Source organism: Hippocampus guttulatus, chromosome 6 (assembly GCF_054856545.1).
Source record: "Hippocampus guttulatus isolate MCC_2025c chromosome 6, RoL_Hgut_1.0, whole genome shotgun sequence".
NCBI lineage: Eukaryota > Metazoa > Chordata > Actinopteri > Syngnathiformes > Syngnathidae > Hippocampus > Hippocampus guttulatus.
In genome coordinates this window covers 17,996,893-18,018,058 of record NC_141266.1, presented here as the reverse complement: position 1 = coordinate 18,018,058, position 21,166 = coordinate 17,996,893, and the positions used below count along the sequence as shown (strand labels likewise).

Sequence of the window (21,166 nt, the reverse complement as noted above, 5' to 3'; positions counted from 1 at the left end):
TTGGAAGTACCATTTTGTACGGAATCCTTACTTGGACAAACTACTCTGCAGGTACTTGTACATTCCTATTATGCATTTAAATATTTCTCTAATTCATATTTCTTCAGAGAGCGGTTATGGTTTTGTATTAGAATTTACCCTCCAATATAATTGTCATGCAGATGCAACTAGAGAAGAAACAATAGGGTAAAAAACTGAAATAAACAGCTGGCTAGCTAATTAGCTAAGTTGATAGCTAACTTTAAGGTGGTTATTTATTTATGGCAACATACTTATGTGGTGATGTATTTTACCTAAGTCTTTGTGTATAGTCGTCTTTTTTATGATATTTAGGTTGCACGGTTTTGGGAAAAAAAATACAATACGTGATATGGGTGTTGGGTATTGGAATATTGAAATTGTGAAATTTAATATGTCCCAAAGAAAGTACCGTAATGAAACAATTTTTCATTTTTCCCGCGGTATATATATATAGTGTATATATTTGCCAGAGGCCTATTTATATTATTTATCGTCTTTGCAATATGCATAATGCATGTGTCATTATTGCGCTGACATTTTTCGATATACAGTGCAGCCTTACTTAAAACTCTACATTTGATGAAGGGTATATGAGTCAAGTAGTGAAAAAAACTGTGGCAAAAGCACAGAGCCTTGGAAGTTCCTTTGAATTTCAGTAAATCCACTGACAATGAACTAAAAATATTTTTATTTCAATAGAAAATGAGCATTCTTATTTTTTTATTTGTAAACGAAGTGTAAAACAGGGTCATTTTTGTAGAAATGAACTTTTAAAACAGCATTGTTAACACTGCATTTTTTTTCTTTTTTGCCAATGCATTTGACATTGTGAGTCACAGACGCTCTATTCTTCTGCACACAGTGGCAGGAAGTCGTCCAGATATCCGCAAGAGTCTCCGGGAAACAACAAAAATGAAAAGGTCTGGTGATTAAACTGGAGCGGGTGTTGCTTTGAGAAGAAGGTGCTGCTGCTGCTGCTGTCAGCCCTATGAGCTGTTAGAAGCGTAACACTGGATTGGTAAAAAGTTGTAGTAAACAGCTGGATGTGTTGAAGATGACGTGGACTCTGCACATTTCCATTCTCCTAGGACTGAGCTGCACAAGACAAGGTAACGGTCTGGAAACTCCCCATCTTTGGATCATGTAATGGACTCTTGTATGATTATGGGGCAGGATTTTAATGTTTTGATTTTAAAACAATTCACAGATGAAAGAATAGAAAAAAGAAAAATCCGTTTTGTGGGGAAAGCTCTGATTTCAGACTGTCGCTAGATTGATGGACAGATGGATGGATGGATGGATGACGGAAGGATGAATGAATGGATGCCGATTGGGACTGAAAAAAAATAATCAAATCAAATTGACATGAAAATGTAGTAGAATGCAATTTTGAAATTGCAAAACCTGCAATTTTGAAAAAAAAAAGAAGAAACAACAACTCCATTTGGGTCAGTTGGTAGACTTGTTTTTTTGTAATAGATGTGTACTTTATTTATTCACGTGCACTCAACGTGTTTACAAGTCATTGTTTCATGAAACATGAAAAGTTCAAAGCCCCAGATTTGGTTGCATTCTTGTTCTCATCTGATTTATGATTGACTAACTTATGTTTATACCATTATTACCATTATTGCTCAAGTGAATGCAAACAGGGTAACAAAGCTATTGCAAAATCTCAACTTTATTTATTACACATAACAATTTGACATTCCTGCACAGTTTCTGCTGAGTTTAGCAAGAATCATGCGAGTCGATACACAGGATTTGTTTTGGCGGGCCACATAAAATGACATAGCAGGCCAGATCTGCCCCCCGGGCCTTGAGTTTGACACGGGTGTTGTAAAGGATCTATAGATAAAAGTGATAAAAGTGATAAAAGTTCAATATTCGCCATGTGATTAAAGATAGTAGTCAGCTTTTAAAAGTACCAAAAGACGATAGCTCTATATTTACAAGCGGTATGCAGCAGAACCTCCACTATTGCACATGTTGAAAGTTTAAAAATTTTAGTTCAAGAAATGCATGAAAATATTTTATTACACAGTCAAACACATATCAATGTTCCATTTGGGTCATTGTTGTAATTGCAACTTGACTCTCCACCGAGGACGTTGTATGTTTTTTGTGCCACGCCCACCTGCCAAGCCCCATTGTCCCTCTCCATCACATACCCGGTCGCCATACCAACCAACTCTGACCTTTATCCAGCGCCGTCTTGGTTTCCCGTTTGCTATTGGTTTCCCCTGGAAACTTCCTGTTGATGTCGGGTCCCCTTGGCCTCACTTCCTGTTCGCATTTAACACGCCAAGATCAGGAAGCACTCGTCACGTCTTGTACTTCATGCATGCTGAAAAACAATGAAAGACGTTATTTGTGTCACCCACACAGATGGTGCGATTACAAAAGAAAAACACTCGGCATATTCGAATCAAGTAGACAAACCAGTTAAGGCACTTTAGGTGATATGGTCTCAAAATAAAATCTCCGATTTTTTTTTTTTTGCTTTGTTCACAAAAATGATGGCATATATGCAACTCACAAAAATGAGTTGCATATAGAAAAAGCATCAAGTTGAGCTTTTGGGAAAATTTGTTGCTTGAGGGTTCATAAAGGTTACTTACTATGTTGTCAACACTGTGATTTTGTAGCTCCTCTCTGTTTACAGCAATCCTCTCAGTGCATGCAGTGCACATCAGTGAGGAAGTGTTTTGAACTCTAAAAATTGCCCGATAAAACCTTTCACATGAATAAACTCATATTAAGTGAGAAAATGGATTGATGGCCCTTTTTGTTGGGCCTCTGTGTTTCCGCAGTGGTGTCCAGCGACCCATGGGGGCAGTGTCCCGCCAGCAGAAAGTGTAAAGAGAAATTTGGAGATGGGTCATGTGACAGAGAGTGCATGGAGCCTGAGTGTCTCCGAGATGGAATGGATTGCCTCAAGGACAGGGGACATTGCAAGTAAGACTCTTTCATCACCTCAAATCCGTATAAATGGACTGTTGTCGCAGAAATGGAATGTTATTGATTTATTTTATTACCGTATTTTCATTTTTTTTACAACTCATTAAATAAAAAAACCTTTCATTTTGTAAATTATTCATTTTTAATGTTTATTTCAATTATGAAATAGCATTTATTTTTTTGTGTTTTCATTTTATTTGAAACATTTGTGTAAATATTTAATTTATTTAAAAACTACATATTCTATATCAAATTCACAAAAATGATTTAAATTTTTTTAAACTAGATTTAACCTATGATTTGTATGTAAAGTATTTCATTAAATGTAAGCTATATTTTCAAATATAAATATATTTACTTGGAGGGCTAATTTTAATATTTTATATATTTTTATGTATATTTTTATATTCCACCAAAATGCTTTTAAATGATCGTAAATGTAATTTTGAGTTGAATGTAGTTAAAAAAAAATTTTTTTTAAGCATTTTCAATTGCTTGGCTAAAAAGAAATAGGCCAGCATTCATTTCTCACTCGCTTCTGCGAAGTGTTGCCATGCTAAGATTGTGCAAGTGTACTTACTAAATGTGAGGCATTTTTGCTTCTTAGTCCAGGCCACATTCCGTATTGCCGCAACCACTATGCCAACTCTCAGTGCGACAAGGGCTGTGACAGCGCCGCCTGCGGGTGGGATGGTGGTGACTGCTACACTCATCAGAGCGCCCTGTGGGCCAAGGGCACCCTGGTGGTGCACGCTGCCATTCCGCATAAGGGGGCTGGCTCCACCTTTGCCAACACGTCGCTGCTGTGGGCACTCAGCATCCTGCTGCGGACACCACTGGTGCTGAGGGGCTCTGCGCCACTCGCCGCAGACAGGAGCTTGTTCGATTTCGACCCCCAGCAGCTTGTTGATCTGCTAGCTCAGACATCAGCAGGTGATGCTAATGGGTGAGTGCTGCGCAAAAAGTTTTTGATTTGAGTAGGGAGAATGGGTTTGTTTCAGCTGCAGCTGTTGTGAAAGTGCGATATAATAAAGATAGATTGTATTGTGCTTTCGATTAGGAAAACCAGTGGGACGAGTACACAGCCCTGTGGTGCTCCATTTCCGCTCATTTCAATGCTTTCTAATCTTTTGATGAACAAATTAAATTCATATGTAAAGGTACAACTGCATATAAAAAATATTGAATTTGTATTGCATTTCATTAAAGACATTTTTAATGATAATGCAATGATACTAGATCATGTGGGAAAATGGGACTGTACAAGTCAATATTGGTATTTTTTTCTTACCGCATGCTCAATAATGTCTCCCAGCTCCCTGATTTTTCTCCAAGTGGACAACCGTCCATGTTCCCGCCAGCCCTCTACCTGTTTCCCTCATGCCACCGAGGCGGCCAGCTTCATGAGGGCAGTCATATTGCGGAGAACTGTTGCCTATCCGGCTCTGCCGGACCTGAAGGCCGTCATCGCCATCCGAGGTGTCCAGGATGAAATAGGAAGCCGAGACGAGCAGGAAGGGGAGGGGACCAGAAAACAGAATGTCAAAGGTAGCATTGTCAAATGCCGTTTCCTGTACGCACTTCAAAGCAAAATGACAGACTTCCGGTGTCTTTTCAGCCATGGCTTTTTGAGATTTTTTTTGTTATTCTAGTCATGATAGACATTCCTACCAAATTGTTGCTAAGGGAAACCGGCTTCTGGGGCAGAATTTTCAAACTCAATTTATTTTGTATTTTAGCAACATCACCACATATATTGGCACTTTGGCATTTGTGGCTTTTATTTAGCCTGTCCGACCCTGTAATTTAAAAATATATATACTGTATTTTCGCGGCCCGGTAGTCCAGTGGTTAGCACATCGACTTCACAGTGCAGAGGTACCGGGTTCAATTCCAGCTCCGGCCTCCCTGTGTGGAGTTTGCATGTTCTCCCCGGGCCTGCGTGGGTTTTCTCCAGGTGCTCCGGTTTCCTCCCACGTTCCAAAAACATGCATGGCAGGCTGATTGAACACACTAAATTGTCCCTAGGTGTGAGTGTGGGCGCGCATGGTTGTTCGTCTTTGTGTGCCCTGCGATTGGCTGGCAACCGGTTCAGGGTGTCCCCCGCCTACTGCCCGAAGACGGCTGGGATAGGCTCCAGCACCCCCCGCAACCCTAGTGAGGATTCAGCGGTTTGGAAAATGGATGGATGGATGTATTTTCATTGTTTTCATGCTCAGACATTTGGTGGTGCTTACCTGAGCTGAGGCGCTTCATTCCACATCTCCCTTTGCCACCATCTTATGCCATCTGTACGCAGTTATTAACATTTTTTTTATGGAAGGCCTCAGTCCTTAGACTCTGCCAATAACAGGGTTTCACTATACTGTATGTGGTCCAAGTTGATCGTAATCAGACAAAATCCCTTGAACAAGTTTGTCTTCAAGGGCCTCTGAAAATGTCCAAAATTGACTAAAATGTCACACCTCAAAGTTGACTCATTTCTCCATCGTTTTGTGTTAAAGAGCCGACGCCTGCGTGGCTGTGGGCTGTAGTTGCCATAGCCATGGGCCTGCTGCTGGCCCTGGCCCTGGTGGTCTTCCTGGTGGTGAGGCGTGTGAGGCGGCAGAGAGAAGGGAGCGGTCACAGAGCAGGAGGCCAACGGGTGAGCCATCGCTCCACCACCACAGATGGCAACCCCAAGGCCTGGACGGCAACCGCCACCCAGCAGGAGGCCAAGGGGAGGCTGGCCCGGGAGAAGGACAAAGATAAAGACAAGACAGGCCTAAGAAAGAAGAAGAAAGCCAAGGAGACCGAAAAGAAGAGGAGGAGGGAACCTCTGGGAGAGGACGCTATGAGAATGAGGTGAGACCAGTATGCACTACTTTCTAAAACATGGGGATAGGTACTCGTACCTTATCCACAGAGAAAGTTTTAGACCCAGAAGGTAGGTACTATTTCTGAGAGTAGATCCTAGTTCCGAGAGAAAGTTATAAACCCCAGATAAGGTTTTAGTCCCAGGAGAAAGTACTAGCTCAAAGAGAAAGTTCTAATGCCCAAGGGCGGTTTAACTCATGAGACAAGGTTTTTGTCCCGAGAGAAGATTCCAGTCCCTGGGTAAGCTTCTAATTTCAAGAGGTTTTAATTCAAACAGAAGGCTCCAGTCCTGAGAGAAGATTTGAGTAGCAGAAGAAGGTATTAGTTCTGAAAAGGTTCTAATGTCCAGCGAAGGTTATAGTCCCCAGGAAGCTTTTAGTCCCAAGGGACTGTACTGGTACTGAGAGGTTTTATTCCCACAGAGAAGTAATTTGTTCTCATGAAGAAGTTGTAGTCAATACACAGTGTTGTTTATCAGGGAGAAGCTTCTCGTCTCAGAGGAAGGTACTATTTTATAGCGTAAGGCCCCATGGAATGTTTTGTAGCTCAGAAAGAAGGTGTGAGTCCCACGAGAAGGTTGTAGTTCTCAGTTCTAGCCCTGAAAAAGGTTCCATTCCCCATAAAAGATTCTAGTCCTGAAGAAGGTTGTAGTCCAGGGAGAAGGTATAAATTCTGAGAGAAAGTCGCAGTGCTCAAAGAAAGGTCTAGGCGTTTTGGTTTGCTGTACCTAATGTTGACCGTGTACCTAATGTTGCTCAGGCCTCTCAAAAGAGACCAGGACATGGCCAGTGACACAGACTTCACGCAGAGCTCCTTGGAGGACGTGAGGACGGTTGGACGCCAGGAGGACAACAAACACTACAGGGCGGGGGGATCACAGCCTCGTAGACCACCACCAGGTGAGGTTACAACCAACACAAGACATACTGTACATCTTACCATTATAAGGAGATGCATGCATTGATGTCAAAGTTTTTACCTTTTCCTTCAGCTTCCTCCCTAGGCTGGGACCGGAACGGTATGCCTCCCCCTCTGCTCAGTCCACCTCAGCAGGTTTGCGCGCATGATTTTTATTTTTATCAGACTACTTTTTTTTCTGCTCATATATAAATGTCACATATGCTGTGCAATTGGTGGTCAGTCTGCTGAGTGGTGTGGCCCGGACGGTTCTGTGGTCTTGATCCGTGCGGTGCGCAGTGGACTAGATCGAGTGGTTCTTGAGCTGCTCAGAGCTGGAGTCTCTGTCAACAACACGGATCATACTGGTGAGATACTCAATGCTCATTATCCTCATTAATACCTTGGAAGTATAAATATGGATCTATAGTGAATATATAATAGTAGTAATACAGTATATTGCCATTTCAAGTATGCAATATTGGCAGCACGTTTTAAGAGATTGGGCATATGAATGCTAAAATGCTCACAGCGACTGCTAACGTTTGCATGATCTGCCAGAAAGTCAAATACAGACTGTTTTTAGTCAGCACTTGGTGTCAAAAGTTTGTGATCCGCTGATCAAGACAGTTGCTTTTTAGATGTCATGAAACATTGTGCAATAGATTCGTAACCTTCAAATGCAATGAAAAAGTCCACAGTGACCTTGGAGAAGAGCAGCATGTGGCGACAATTCCTTATGAAGACGGAGTAACTTACCTCCTTCTTCCTTCCATGTCTTCCCCTCTCTTTCTCCTTCCAGCCCCTCTGTTGCCTTGCTCTGACTCTGAACAAAGTTAATCAAGAAGCATTAACTTTGTTTCCTGGCATTGTCCCCCTCCTTTTGTCTTTTTCATATACGCCCATGTCCAAACACATCCCTCCTTTCTCGCTCTGGGCTCTGTTGTGTAATGGTTGTTCATAGGCTGACTTACTCACTCACTTCTTCCATCCCCATCCCTCTCCACCGGGAACGCACATTACCTCTCTCAGGGAGGTCGGCCCTGCACTGGGCGTGCTCAGTGAACCATCTCTCCCTGACCAGGACGCTCATTCGTTATGGTGCTGCTGTGGACCTGCAAGATAATAAGGTACACTTGGTTTGTCATGTTAACACTGCACCTGAAAGAAAATAATCAATTTTTTAAAAAATGATGGTGAATGCCTGTTTATCGCCAGGCATATGTTCCTGAAAGGGAGCATTTGCTTTATAGAGATTTTTATAGAGTTTAAAGCCTCCAAGACGATTCAAAAACATTTGAACATCAAAACGTACGTAAACCTTATAAAACCGTTTTTATTGTATTCCTCGCGCTGGCATAGTTTTCTAAGTCAGAAAATGTTTACTCCCTGTTGAAGTTTACTGTAAAACTGACACATAAAACACAAGACAAAACATGGTTGAGTGAACATTTTGGTGTTCGAAACAAAATGTTCACTCAACCTTGTCATTGACAGAATTTTGGATAGATGTTACAGGAAATTGTAAACTGTCACAGAACTGCTACTTTAAAACATGAAGCAGCGAAGAATACAAACTGAGCAGATGCCACACGATGACCAAAACATTTCTTTTATATTAGCCAGGGGTTTGCCATGTCCAAGAGAAGATTTTACCTCATTGCAACCTGGCTCCTTGGCACCAAGATGCAATTTGCTATTTGCCACATGTGGTGTCTTAGTGTGTTTTTGTAAGAGCACAAAAATAGGAATAGGCAAAAATTTCAGCGAATAATGGAGTGTAGAGTTTGAAAAAATCAGGGTCTGTGAATGTGTTAATTGTGTATAAATGTATACTTCGAAGTCAGGCGGGATAGACTCCAGCACACCTGCGACTCTCGGGAGGATCAAGCGGTTCGAATAATGGATGGATGTATAGACATGGTTTTACTGTACTGTATTTCAACACCAGGGTGAGACGCCGCTTTTCCTGTCAGCCTTCTATGGCTGCTACGACACCGCCAGACTCCTGCTCCTCCACGGTGCCAACTTGGAGCTCCACGACCGGAGGGGTCGCCGCCCCGTAGACGTGGCCAGGGAAGGTTTACACCACCAAGTCCTGGAGCTCCTGCTGGCCCACCAGATTCAGAGGGGGCCCACCACCATGGATGCAGCCAGCGACATGCTGTGGGAGGAGCGGGCGCTTATGTACTCTCCATGGGTCGGGACACAAGGACGGAGTGCATCCTTTTCAGGGATTGTGCCACATCGGGATATGACACCGCCGCCACAGAGGTAAGTGTGAAACTGAATGTGTGGGTGGTTAAAACCTGCTAAAATACAAGATCTACAACTGTACAAAACATTTGCCATTTGCATTTGCACATAAGTGGGCTAAGGACAGAGCCTGGGAGAACTCATGGTCAATATAACTCCTCCCACAGGAGTCATCTTTCACTGTATCTGGCACCCTGCACTGTGTCAAAATAGATTAATATGAAAAAAACAAAACTAGTGTACACAAGTGGGTTGAGGAGGCTTGAAAACTTATCCAATTAATCTTTTTTTTCCCAGTTTTAGTTTAGAGTAGCTTACATTTTATAATGTAACTGAACTACTTCAGTACAAGTGGGTGAACGACAGAACTTTGGGGAACTCCATGGAAACCATTTAATTACAAGAACCCACAAAACCACTAGATCATATCAATTTGTCTTTTTCCTAAAAATGTAGTTTCAGTGTTATCTGGTACTTAAGTAATGAAAGAAAATGGGAACTGAAAGTGTGCTAAAGATAGAGCCTTGGGGTACTAATTTAATATTTTATAAACAAATTGTTGGCATAATTTGTCAAAGAGAATCTATTCAAGGATAACATTCGAATGAAATGATGTCTTTACAGTAACTGGTCCATGGGCAGCGTCCAATACCCATCCCCTCAAAACTGGCGACCACAGCTCAACCAATCAGCGACCGCTCTGGTGCCCCCCAGAGTCATGGGCCGCTCCCCTCGGCCCATCAGCACGTTGCAGGAGGTCACTTCGGAGGATGAGGACCGAGAGAGGCTGCAGGAAGCCCCCAGAGCAGTGACGCCTCACTTCCTATCACCGCAGCCCGCTCCCCGGCAGCGTTCCTTCTCATGTACCCAGCATGCATTGCAGCGCCGCTCCAGCTCTCACCAGTTGGAACCCAATTACGTGATTGTGACTGAACGGACAGCCAATGAGCACATAGAACGAGTGATCGTGTCCCCTCCGCCGGAACCCGCTAACCAGTCGGATCACCAGACACTCGTGAATGGCGGAAGCAACGACGGTAGCAGCGGAATAGAGCAAGCTAATGTTAGCGCTTCAGGATCGGAGCCCAAATCTCGGGGAGAGAGGTCAAATAATGCCAATGATGCCACACAAACGGCCTTGTAGAAAGGAGCAAACAGACCATTGAACAATATGCAAATAAAGTGAACTCCTGTTTATCGCAGTGGATACGGCTCCAGCACGGGGTGCAAATATTGAACTGCAGTACCGCGGGCGTTCACTGTAAGGACGATACTTCCTTTGCAAAGTCAGCCCAGTTCCATGCAGTGGCGTAGCGTGGGGGGGATTTTGTCATCTCACCTCAGTCCCATGATGGGCCCAAAGACGAAAAGTTCTCACAATTTAGTCTCCTCCATTGGTCCTGTGTAACTCATTTGTTGGTCTTAATCATATTTCATCCATTATGCATTGATCGTTATATTAAATATATTTGCACAAAATGATTCCGACTTGTTTTTATCATTATACTTTACCTCAACTCTTACCATCTGTTTCCTCTTTGCGCAGACAGCCTATCCCAGCTGTCTGCGGGCAGTACCCGGGGGGACACCTTGAACTGGTTGCCAGCCAATCGCAAATTGAGGAGGTTTCAGTTCATAGTTAATTTCCAAAACATATGATAAACACACACACACAGACGGAAACATTAGAATCAGAGTTTTTAATTCTCTTGAGGAATAAATAGGCTAAATTCCCAGAAATTACATTCACACAAAAAGGAACATTGAAATAAGTGCCCAGAAACATGCCAATTATAAAATCAAAGGACCAAAATAACTCTTAAAAAAGGCAATTTTGATGCAAAACTCCATTTTTTTTACAAAAGCTGATTTGACGCACAACCATCCATAGAAATTGAAAATTAAATTACAGTGATGTGCTAATTTTCTAAATCAAACATATCTTATTGGCTGAATCATTAGTTCTGAGGCGTATAGCTACATGCTGTACCCGAACCTGACAGGTCAAAGTGCAAACCTTTGGAGATAAATAGAACGAAATACACACCATGACAAGTAGTACCAATCTAAATGTGCAACATCTTCATCTGGTGGTTCATTTCCACGCTACTCACAGCGTGTGTTGTACGGCCGAGATGCGGTCGTCTTGTTTCTTCTGCAAGTTGTGCTGAAGCTCTTCCACCTGACGGTCACGCTCCTCAGCGTTCTGCAGAATTTGCTATGATGGGGAGAAAGACTGTCATTCTTCACCTTGGTGTGAAACTTAACACATTAACGAAAACTCAAATGTTTGGCAATGAACGCATTTAGTTAGTGTCAAAATTAATAAAAAATGAAAAGAGCTTTACATTCTGTATTTAATACCACAGAACTTTGCCTTGAAGTCCGCTAGCTTAATGCTAACAAATAATGGGAAACGCCCTAGACGGGCTAATAAATGCACCAATGAAGCAGTGTTATCAGTAACGCTTTAAGCAACGGCAAATTGAACACAAGAGGTGCAACGACGCAATATAATCATATATATTCTTTATCCTCAGCGACCCCCCCACCCCCCAAAAGAAAAATATTACTGTAGTTACCGAGTCACCTCCAGTAGTTGGGAAACTCTTCTCTGTGTCTGCATGACTACACCCTCATCTCTCAAAAGGGATTTTTTTTTTTTTTTGCGGAACTATCTAGGTCCACTGTATTAAAAAAAAAAAAAATCACTGTATAGTGATTTGTACCAGTATGATTCGGTCCCTCTTCTCCAGACTGTCTCTCAGCTTCCTCTCTGTGCTCTCTCCGTCCGCTCGCTGGTTGTTTCGCATTCTCTCTGCCTCCTTCCTGCGCCGCTCTTCATTACGCAGCGCCTGCCTGGCATCCGTTAGCCGAGCCGTCAGGGATGACGTCGTCCGATCGTAGCTCTCCTGCTGACTCTGTTCATCACATTCCGATTAAAAGCCAAACATTTCACTATTCCTTTCTGACCCAGTGCCTCGCACCTGAACGACGTTCTGATACTCTTGCAGGGCAGCAGTGAGTTTGGTGACCTCCTGGCACAAGGTGGCGCTGTGTGTCTCTCGCTCCTCCAACATGGCTGCCAGGCGACTCTCCTTGTCCCGGAGCTGGGAGGCCAGGGATGCCTCAGCCCCGCCCCCCTCTAAGCCTTGGCAAATTACGGAATCAGAGAGAGCCTGGGGAATGTAAAATAGTTAATGATTACAGAAGGCACAGTATGACTCAGGGAAAATTGTGTTATCTTTTATGCACAAGTAGTATAAAACATTTAATATAAAAATATCAATCTAACAAAGAAAAAATTTAAATACTTTTTTGTATTAGTCATTGGTGTATGGAAGATTAATTCTAATCATTAAAGGTTTTAACTCATTCAGTACCAGCCAATTCTAGACCAAGTCTGAAAAGACATTTAAAAACGTCTTTGGGAGTGAATGAGTTAATGAGCATTACAAAGGAAAGGTATGTTACTTAACATAGAATTCTAAGTTTTTCTCTAAAAACTTTTAAATGTGTGTTTCTTAATTTATTACAAGAAATGATTATATTACTTAATTTATAACAAAAATAGAAATAAAAGAAACACATCAGTATTTTATTTATTTCCATGTTAAATAGTATTTTATTAATTTCCGTGTTTTATCATACATTTTCACTATGAGATTCATTCATGGGAGAAAAAAAAGTGGGGCAAAATATGCATGAACTAATGGACAAACATATGTCACTTGCAAATATACGATACAAATAAAGAGAAGACACATTTTTGTGTTTACTTTAATTATTTACTTATCATTCATGAAAACGCTTGACTATTAAATTAATATTGATACAAGTAAAAACAAATAAAATATTGTAAAAAATAAATCAATACATTTTGAGGGTTGTTTTTGTCCATTTGTACCTGAACATCTTTCATACAGCTCTCAAGCTCCACCTTGAGGACTTGGACCACTTCTTCTTTCTCGTGCATGGTGGCCGCCAGGGCCCTCTCCCTCTGCCTCCACACCTCTCTCTCCTTCTCCATCTCCAGCAGGAGGCGCTGTTTCTCGCCCAGGGCCACACGCAGATCCTGGAAGGAGAACGGAAAGTACAGGTCCATGGAAAAAGCTTGAACAGTGAAACCTTAGGATAAAGTTACATTTTTCTCATATAGTTCAAAAATGAGATTACATCTATGATGTCCTGGTTGCACTGCAACACCATGTTGAGCGTGTCCAGGTCTTTCTCGCGGTCTCCTGCCGCCTTTCTCAAGGAAGCCACCTCTTCCCCAAGATGCCGTTCTTTCTCGACCAACTCACGGACAAAACTCTCCATGGAAACCTGGGTGAAGATTACAGAAAGTCACGTCTAGTGTAATATTTGTGTGTCACAATTTTTTATTATTTTGTACGAGTACAGTAGCGCCAAGGGGATGACTTGTACTCGCACCCTGAATTCCCGAGTAGGAGTTAATCAACGTACGGGCCCTGAAATTGGTCCAAAATGTCTTCCAAAATGTGTCATGTCAACTGGTGGAACTGGTATTCAGGGCAATTTCATTTTTATTTTTTTTAAATTCTCCAGAGAGCTCCCATAAATGCTTTGAGGTTGCGATGTTCGGTGTTTGTCAATCAGGTTCACTAACCTTGTTGTCATTGACAATATCTCTCAGGTTCTCGCTGAATTTGCTGGCGATCTCGTCTACTAGCTGGCTTTTACCTCTGCCCTCCACACACACTCTTCTGGTCACACTCATGAGCTCCTGAGGATGAGGACAACGCGCACGCATAAGCACACACGTCATTTACCAAATGAGGAACAGGATAAACAAATCAGGCCGTCTACATGCTGGAGGCATCTATGCTGTGTTCGGAGTCATTCACGTTGTGTATCAAATGAGAATTACTTGTGTATTTGAAAAACTACCTTTGTCTTTAAATCTGTCATCTTAATGCTAAAACATGATGTATCGCCGTGTTATAATCCTTTAAGCAATGGACATTTGAACAAAAACAGTGCTGACATAATACAACAATACTCACAGGGATACATTCTATATCCTCTGCAAGTAACGACAACATTAGTGCAGTTCACTCAGGAGCTGAGCCGCCTCCATGTATACCCAAATGGCTTTTGCTGCCCCTAGGTGGCCAAGGTAGGAACAACAAAAGGTACTAACTAACCTACCTAATGTCAACCATGTATGTTAATGTATGTTTCTGTAAAAAACAATACCATAGAATGCTATTTCTCTATCTCTCTATCTCGCTTTTATTCTTGAGAGGTGAGGCTGAAATGGATTAATGGCCTTTACATTGCTAAAAAAATGATTTGAAATATCGTATTGAAAGACGGGGTAACCTATGCCCACTACACATTCCAGCAGCCCTCCAAAATGGCTGACTTGCTATGTAAGCCACTTTATAGTGGATAAGGAATGATTCCCCTTTGTTCTATAAGAACAAAAATACTTCCAATGTTCCGGCAAGCATGAAGAGGCTGGCGGGCACATAGACAAACAACATTCCAGAGAGCTTAGCATCTGTCTGTCCTCATCCACTCTCACCTGGATGAGCCGATCCCGACTGTGCAGGCAGCGAGCGAAGCCAGGCAGCAGGGAGGCACCGTCCTCCTCGCGCACAAGCTGGAGGGAACAAGACCAGAAAATTTTCAAGCGAGGGTTAGCCTATCAAACCATGGTTAGGGTTTCCAATTCAAGCCTAAGGCCATCAGGGTTACAAAACGGGGTTAAAGTATCAAGATAGGGTGCCAAGGGATCACTTTTAGGGTTAAAATCAGGGTTAGGGTTTCAATTCGGGGTTCTAAACCAGGATTAGGGTAGCAGGTTATGTTTTTAAAGTAGGGTTTGAAGTTGGGATGGGCGAGTATTGATACCCGGGAATCGGGCCGATAGCAGCCTTATATCAAAATATCGGGGATTTGTGAAAGATGCAAAAATATCGGACATTAAGTCTTCCTTGCCAGTAGTTGGTGCTGGACTGCGGCCGTTTGACACGATGGTGAATCATCGTGTGCATTCGAAAAACAGAACGCTCTTTGTTCGGAATTATCTGTCATTGTGTCCATTGAAATTTGATGCATCATCTGTACTCGTGGTATCAGTACCTGGTATCGGAGAAAATACTCTTATTTGTATTGAACATCCCAAATTTGAAGCATGTTTCAAACTAAGATTATTGTTTTGAAATTAGAGTTTGACGCCAATTATGGAGTTTCAGTCACCATTGGGTTTCAGGTTGGGGTTTCAAACCACGATGAGGATATAGACTTATTATGTGAAGAAACAGTTAAGATTTCCATGCTATTTTGACTCACACCTTTTTGAATACTAAATAAAGAAATGCATCAAGTTGCAAATGTACATGCAAACCACAGCGATTAGGTAACTTATTCAAACACGTTTTGTGTCCATTCACACGCGTTTCTTATTCTGTCTTTTTTTTTTTTTTTTTTTTTAAACAGAGGTATGTGTCTTTTGTCCCACTAATAATCAGCCCGGGGCAAACTCCACTGGTCTGCCAGGATTCCACTCAGAGTGTGTGTGTGTGTGTGTGTGTGTGGTCTGTATGTATAAATGATCCAAAAAAAAAAAAAAAGTGCGGCACACCCTTCCCAGGGCAAAACACACAATGCCAACACCTTTCATTCCTTCATAGTGTGTACTTGCGTGCGCGTGTCAATAATGCGCTAAGCGGGCGTCTGCTGTGTGTTCTATAATAAACTGCCATTCTTTTTGGCACACCTGCCCAATTTTAAGACGAATGAATGTGCGATGTCGTGTATGTGGTTAAAAAGCTGCTGTACCTCATGAAGTGGACTACACACTGAAACTTTGAACTGGTTTGAAACGAAGGTTTGGCCTTCAAACCGAAGTTCTGTGTTCAAATTAGCATTTCAAGCTAAATTTAGATTTTCAAATTAGGATGTGTGATGGGTTTTAAATAATGGTTAAGGTTTTAAATTTGGATTGGAACTCGAAGCAACCATTCGGGTTTCAAGTATGTTTAGTGTTTTTAATTAGGGTTTCAAGTAAAGGTTAGGGTTTCCTAACCAAGGATGGTATTTCAAGCCTGGGCTATGGTTTCAAATTAGTGTTTTAAATATGGATTAGGGTTCCAACGTAGGGGTTCAAGCCTTGGATGGGGTGTTGCAGCTGGGGTCGTGGTTTCGAATTAGGGTCTCAATCCGAGGTGAAGGTTTCAAATTGGGATTAACGTTTTTTAATTAGGGTTTCAAGACAGCGTAAAGGTTTCGAGTTGGGGTTAAGGCTTCAAATTTGAGTTCTAAATCAACATTTGGGTGTCAAGCAGCTGCTTTCAAGCCTGAGATTCATCACTGGGTGAAGTATTTACGTGTATTAGGGTTTCAAGACGGGAATATGATTTGAAGTTTGTCATCATGAAATGAAAAGCCTTTATTACGAGCGCTTACATGCATCCAATCCTGGGTACCGTCATCCTGGGATGTTTTGGGTTCCAGTTGGGCCTCAAGGGTCCTGACGCGGGTCTCCGCCTGGTCTAGCTGCCCACGCAGATGCCTGATCACTTGGTGGAGCCTGCGAGAAGCGCTCTGCTTGGACAAACAATTCGGTGTTTAAACAGATGGGCAATTGAGAAGTTGTTCAAACGAGCACACAACAGCTCAGCTGTTGCCGGATATGACAAACTGTGTCAATATTTACCGTTTAGGAAGATGTTTGGGCTTCTGCGCTCATCGCAGAAACACATTTTAACTTCTAATGGCGCATTACACACATCCAAGTACGGGTTCGAAGCCAAAATTATGGTTTCAAATTAGCCTTTGTCACCATTAGACAGATTAGGTTTTGTAGTTTTTTTGTGTAGCCATATAATTTCATTGCCTGTGGCTCACCAAACGATATTGGAGCAGCATTACAAAATGGCCGACCAAACAAGCAAGAACATTTCTTTCCCTGACAATCGTTCAGCGCCAGTTTAAGAAACTGTGGAGCAACATGACGGCCATGAAGCTTCTCTGGGAATTCCAATTCTGACCCACCTGTTTATGGAGTGGCACGAACTCATCCTTCATCTCCATCAGAACATCATCATCCTCCTTCTCTTCTCCATGGCGGTGATCGCCATTCTCCTTAAAGCTCGGGCTCTTGTTCACCACAGGGGACGTCATCTCACTAGAACTTCTCCTCTTGCTCCTCCCAACCAGAACAGGAATCCTGCTCCCGGCTGGCGATCGGACCGGACTCGTTCCCAGATGACGGAGCACAATGAGGAGTGAGGAAGCGATCGCGCAGTCGCCGGGTGAGTCCGATGGTTCGCAGTCGTCCAGGGAGTCTAGGGACTGGACGGATTGGGTCCTAAGGGAGAAGGTGGATCCTGCCAGCGAGGAGGGACTGGAACAGGTGGACGAGATTCTCTGCCAGTGGAGCGGCATGCTCTGGGATTTGTCCCGAGACAGAGGCAGAGGAGAGAGAGCCTGGTACGGCATTCGACGAGGAACTCCGCACACCGACTCGTAATCCGAGTCGGACACGCGCAAAGCGTCGCAGCCTTCGCAGTTTTGACCCTTTCGGCACCTTTTACCTGCACGGCGCACAAATAAAGAAGGACATCTTAGGCCAGGAGTACCCAAGTTTGGTCCTTATTTTTTTGTCATGTCGCGGGCTACTGAAAAATGGATGGCGGGCCCTCGAATGGCCCCAGGCCGTCGTTTGGACACCCCATGTTGTAAAGTGTTTAAAGCATGTTACCTGTTCGTATAAAGTAAGGACACGTGTCCCACTTGTCTGACCAGCACTCGTACTCAGCCAGAGCCATGTTGTCCTTCAGCAAGTCCCGATAGTCGTCCTTGTCCTCATCGCCGCCCGCTTCCTCATCCTGCTCCGGAGGGTGCCTGTGGACGTAGTTGCTTCGCACCCAACGCCGGACATTGTCTCTCTCCTGAGTCAGCTTGTTGAGCCTCTCCGAAGATAGAGCCCTCACCCTGGCGATGACCGTGTCGAACCGAAAGACACGCTCCAGGACGCCGGTGCACTTGCCGCACACGAACTCCCCACGACCGGTGCCACGGCACAGCGGCTTACCCAGGATGTGCGTGAGAACTGACAGAAGGTCCAACGACTTGGACGGAGAGTTGAGCGATAGCAGGGACTTGGACAAAGAAGACGACGAGCCCAGGGAGATCATGCTTCCTGCGGAGGACACACGTATGTTGACCAAACTGAAATCAGGGTTTCCACTCAGGATTGAGGCATCGAATTACGATTGGGGTTTCAGATTAAGATTTGATGGCAATATTAGGACTTCAATTTATGGTGTGAAGCCCAGTTACAATTTCATATTATGGCTTGAAGCCTACATTAAAATTTTAAATTGGGGTTTAAAGGCTCAGACCTGGGTTACTGATCAAAATATTTTTAAGACAAGATTGGCGTTTAAAATTAGGTTTTGAAGCTTGTTTAGGTTTTCAAATTTGTGTTTCAAGACAAAAGTAGGGTTAAAAAATACGGTCTTTAGGTCGAGACTGGGTTCGAGTTTCAAACCTTGATGAAGGTTTGAAATTAGGATTTGGAGCCAAATATCATTGGCTCAAATTAGGGTAGCAAAGCCTTGGTTGGGGTTTCAAATGAAGTTCGATGCGAAGGTGATGTTTTGAAGCCAATATTAATGTTCAATCCAAATTTCAGGTTTTAGGACAGGTTTCTGGTCTCGATTTAGAGTTAACAATTATGGTTGCAAGATGGGGTCAGGTTTTGAAACAGAGAGCTTACCAATTAAGATTTCCAGACAAGAGTAGGGTTTCAAATTAGGGTTTCAAGTCAGGGTTAAGGGTACAAAGAAAGGTTAGGTCTTAAAAGTAGGGTTAGAAGGCAACATTACTGCTTTAAATAAGTGTTTCAAGTGACCTAAAATAAGGGAATTTAAAAAAAAACTCACCCCAAGGACTATTTGGAGAAGACTGTGACAAGGTTGTTTCTCTCAGTGACCTTGTGGGGGTTTGAGGCTGACTAGACTTCCTGTGCTGGACCCCAAACAGCCAACGCCTTTGGTTACCCTGAAGAACTCCTCCGCAAATTAAACACAAGTCATTTGGGCCTCGGGACGACATCCTGGCAGCCACTCTAAATGCACAAAATATAAATACTGACTTGAGTTTGCAGACTCACCGGAAACACTGCAGACTTGCTTGATACAGCTGAATCAGTTCACTCACGGACTCAAATCAAATAGCGATCGGATTTGCTGCAGACTCATTTGGTGCACATACTCAGTGAGACATTTCAATCAGTTCACTCACAGACAGAAGTGTGCAAACTGCTTGTAAACACAGATATTTTAATTGAATCACTCGAGTCAAGGGATTCACTGATTCAGTGGAATCGGCTCAATCACTGAGTCAAGAAACAACGCAAAGCCGCAGACTGATAATTTGGGTCATTGATCCAAATTAACCGACTGAGATGATTCAGATGAGTGATTGAGTTAGCAGACTTTTCAGAAGCGCTGTGGGTTCAAGTAATTTAAAAAAAATTGGATTCACTGACTCTAGTCACCATGCAGAGGGTTCAATTGAATCTGTTCACTCACTGCAGTAGAAATTAACATGAATCAGTTCAATTCAATGAGTGACTCAGCAGGGTTAAGTGAAATATATTACAGGTGCAACAACAAATTGATTATTTGACAACTAATCGATATGTACTCTAATCTATGGATAATCTATTTTTTTACTTAAAAATATTTGGAAAATTGATCAAGCATTTAGAGACCTAGTTTTACATTAAATGTCATCCATTCAACATTAGCCTTCCTGTGGAGTTTGCATGTTCTCCCCGTGCCCTTGTGGGTTTTCTGCGGGTACTCTGGTTTCCTCCCACATTCCAAAAACATGCATGGCAGGTTAATGGAACACTCAAAATCGTCCCTAGGTGTGATTGTGAGTGTGAATGGTTGTTCGTCTATGTATGCCCTGCGATTGGCTGGCAACCATTCACTGTGTCCCTCGCCTACCGCCCGAAGACAGCTGGGATAGGCACCAGCATGCCCGCGACCCACGTGAGCATAAGAAAATTTGAAAATGGTTGTATACTCATCAATGGCAGTGAACGAGTGGAAATAATATTTAGTTGTATCCATGAAATATACACAAACCAGTAGGTATTTTGTTATACAGCATTGATATTTATTACAAAGTAAAATAGACAATAATGATCACAGACTCGAGCTAACTAGATAACCGTAACGAGCAACGAAGTACTGTTGTCGAATCGTTTGAAAATGTAGCAAGTTGCTAGACACGTCAAAGTGCGGAAGTGACTACTGGCATTTCAAAATAAAAACAAAAATGACATCACCACTGAGGTTTTCCATTGATTCCCGTTCATTATTGTTTGTAGTTTGATCTATACATTGGTAAAGACTGACGAAACAACAAATTCTTCCTTCGGAGTCACGAGTTAAAACGTCTCAGTCAATGTTCACACAAGCACTCCCACGAAGCGACACGTTGACTTTTGAGCACACAAATAATCAAGTTTTCCCTTGAGCGCGCTACGGAATCTTGGACACCGTAACACTTTCACCGTCACTTCTACCGCTATGAATTTATTTTCTTTTGACTTACAGTGCAGATATCTGAGCAAATTTAAAACGACTCACGCGGTCACACAAACTTTGACAGAAAACAGCTGTCAAGTCAGAGTGTGAGCTGTATGCTTCTTCCGAGGGTACCTGAAAGCACCGTGCGCGCGAGAAACTAGAGCCACGTCGTTACCTTTACAAGGCTGCAAGTGTTCCTGTTCTACAAAACAAACTTTACCTTAATAGCTCACCTTCTCTCCGCTTGGACGGAAAAGGTCCACCAGACGAGGAAGTCTTCACCCCGTGTGACTTATTAAACGAAGAACAGCCATAAAAGTAGTTACCTCCCAGCGGAGAGAAAAATAAAATCTCCACCGCTGCCTTGAGTGAAGTGAAGCGGCTCAACTTAGCTTGTCTCACTGTGGAGGAGAGGTGGTGGGTGTCACCTTGTGATTACGTCACCAGGCCTACCTGAGAGAGCCATCGTGCCAGCAAAATGACACGTTTTCCCTTCAAAATAAATTAAAATCAAAGCTAAAAAAAAAAATCAGTTTTTATTTTTACCATGCAATTACAAATCTAGCAGTGAAAAAACTTCAGTGTTTTCATGG

General features: G+C 42.7%; 2 protein-coding genes across 4 annotated transcripts; one reads left to right on the top strand and one right to left on the bottom strand.

The window, feature by feature from the left end:
• Positions 1–12: 12 nt before the first annotated feature.
• On the top strand, positions 13–10,473 carry notchl (notch receptor, like). Its single transcript, XM_086114194.1, has 12 exons — positions 13–51; positions 884–1,130; positions 2,835–2,979; positions 3,590–3,928; positions 4,298–4,530; positions 5,487–5,826; positions 6,598–6,737; positions 6,830–6,891; positions 6,980–7,103; positions 7,768–7,865; positions 8,687–9,009; positions 9,616–10,473. Exons 2-12 carry the CDS (start codon positions 1,076–1,078, stop codon positions 10,133–10,135), a joined length of 2,379 nt encoding a protein of 792 aa, XP_085970320.1. The 5' UTR covers positions 13–51; positions 884–1,075; the 3' UTR covers positions 10,136–10,473.
• LOC147203892 (uncharacterized) lies at positions 10,461–20,983 on the bottom strand. Of its 3 annotated transcripts, none has more exons than XM_086114195.1 (13): positions 20,807–20,983; positions 18,912–19,096; positions 17,726–18,166; positions 17,017–17,558; positions 16,429–16,566; positions 14,543–14,620; positions 13,622–13,738; positions 13,168–13,317; positions 12,899–13,066; positions 11,979–12,170; positions 11,721–11,912; positions 11,106–11,209; positions 10,461–10,586 (listed from the first exon to the last, which is right to left on the bottom strand). In XM_086114195.1, the coding sequence occupies exons 2-13, from the start codon at positions 19,081–19,083 to the stop codon at positions 10,505–10,507; spliced, it is 2,376 nt and encodes a 791-aa protein (XP_085970321.1). In that variant the 5' UTR covers positions 19,084–19,096; positions 20,807–20,983; the 3' UTR covers positions 10,461–10,504. The 3 variants fall into 3 exon arrangements, with proteins under 3 accessions (XP_085970321.1, XP_085970323.1, XP_085970322.1); XM_086114197.1 differs by having other exon boundaries at positions 20,794–20,960; XM_086114196.1 differs by lacking the exon at positions 10,461–10,586 and having other exon boundaries at positions 10,677–11,209.
• Positions 20,984–21,166: the final 183 nt, after the last annotated feature.

What these genes read in the sequence shown, in the direction of transcription:
- notchl (XM_086114194.1), top strand. Translation starts at nt 1,076, where the DNA reads ATGACGTGGACTCTGCACATTTCCATTCTCCTAGGACTGAGCTGCACA. An exon ending in GCCTCGTAGACCACCACCAG is followed by an intron (nt 6,738 to 6,829) that starts GTGAGGTTACAA and finishes CTTTTCCTTCAG; the next exon opens with CTTCCTCCCTAGGCTGGGAC. An exon ending in TGCTCAGTCCACCTCAGCAG is followed by an intron (nt 6,892 to 6,979) that starts GTTTGCGCGCAT and finishes ATTGGTGGTCAG; the next exon opens with TCTGCTGAGTGGTGTGGCCC.
- LOC147203892 (XM_086114195.1), bottom strand. Translation starts at nt 19,083, where the DNA reads ATGTCGTCCCGAGGCCCAAATGACTTGTGTTTAATTTGCGGAGGAGTT. An exon ending in TCCTTACTTTATACGAACAG is followed by an intron (nt 17,559 to 17,725) that starts GTAACATGCTTT and finishes TGCGCCGTGCAG; the next exon opens with GTAAAAGGTGCCGAAAGGGT. An exon ending in TCGGCCGTACAACACACGCT is followed by an intron (nt 10,587 to 11,105) that starts GTGAGTAGCGTG and finishes GCTGGCAACCAG; the next exon opens with TTCAAGGTGTCCCCCCGGGT.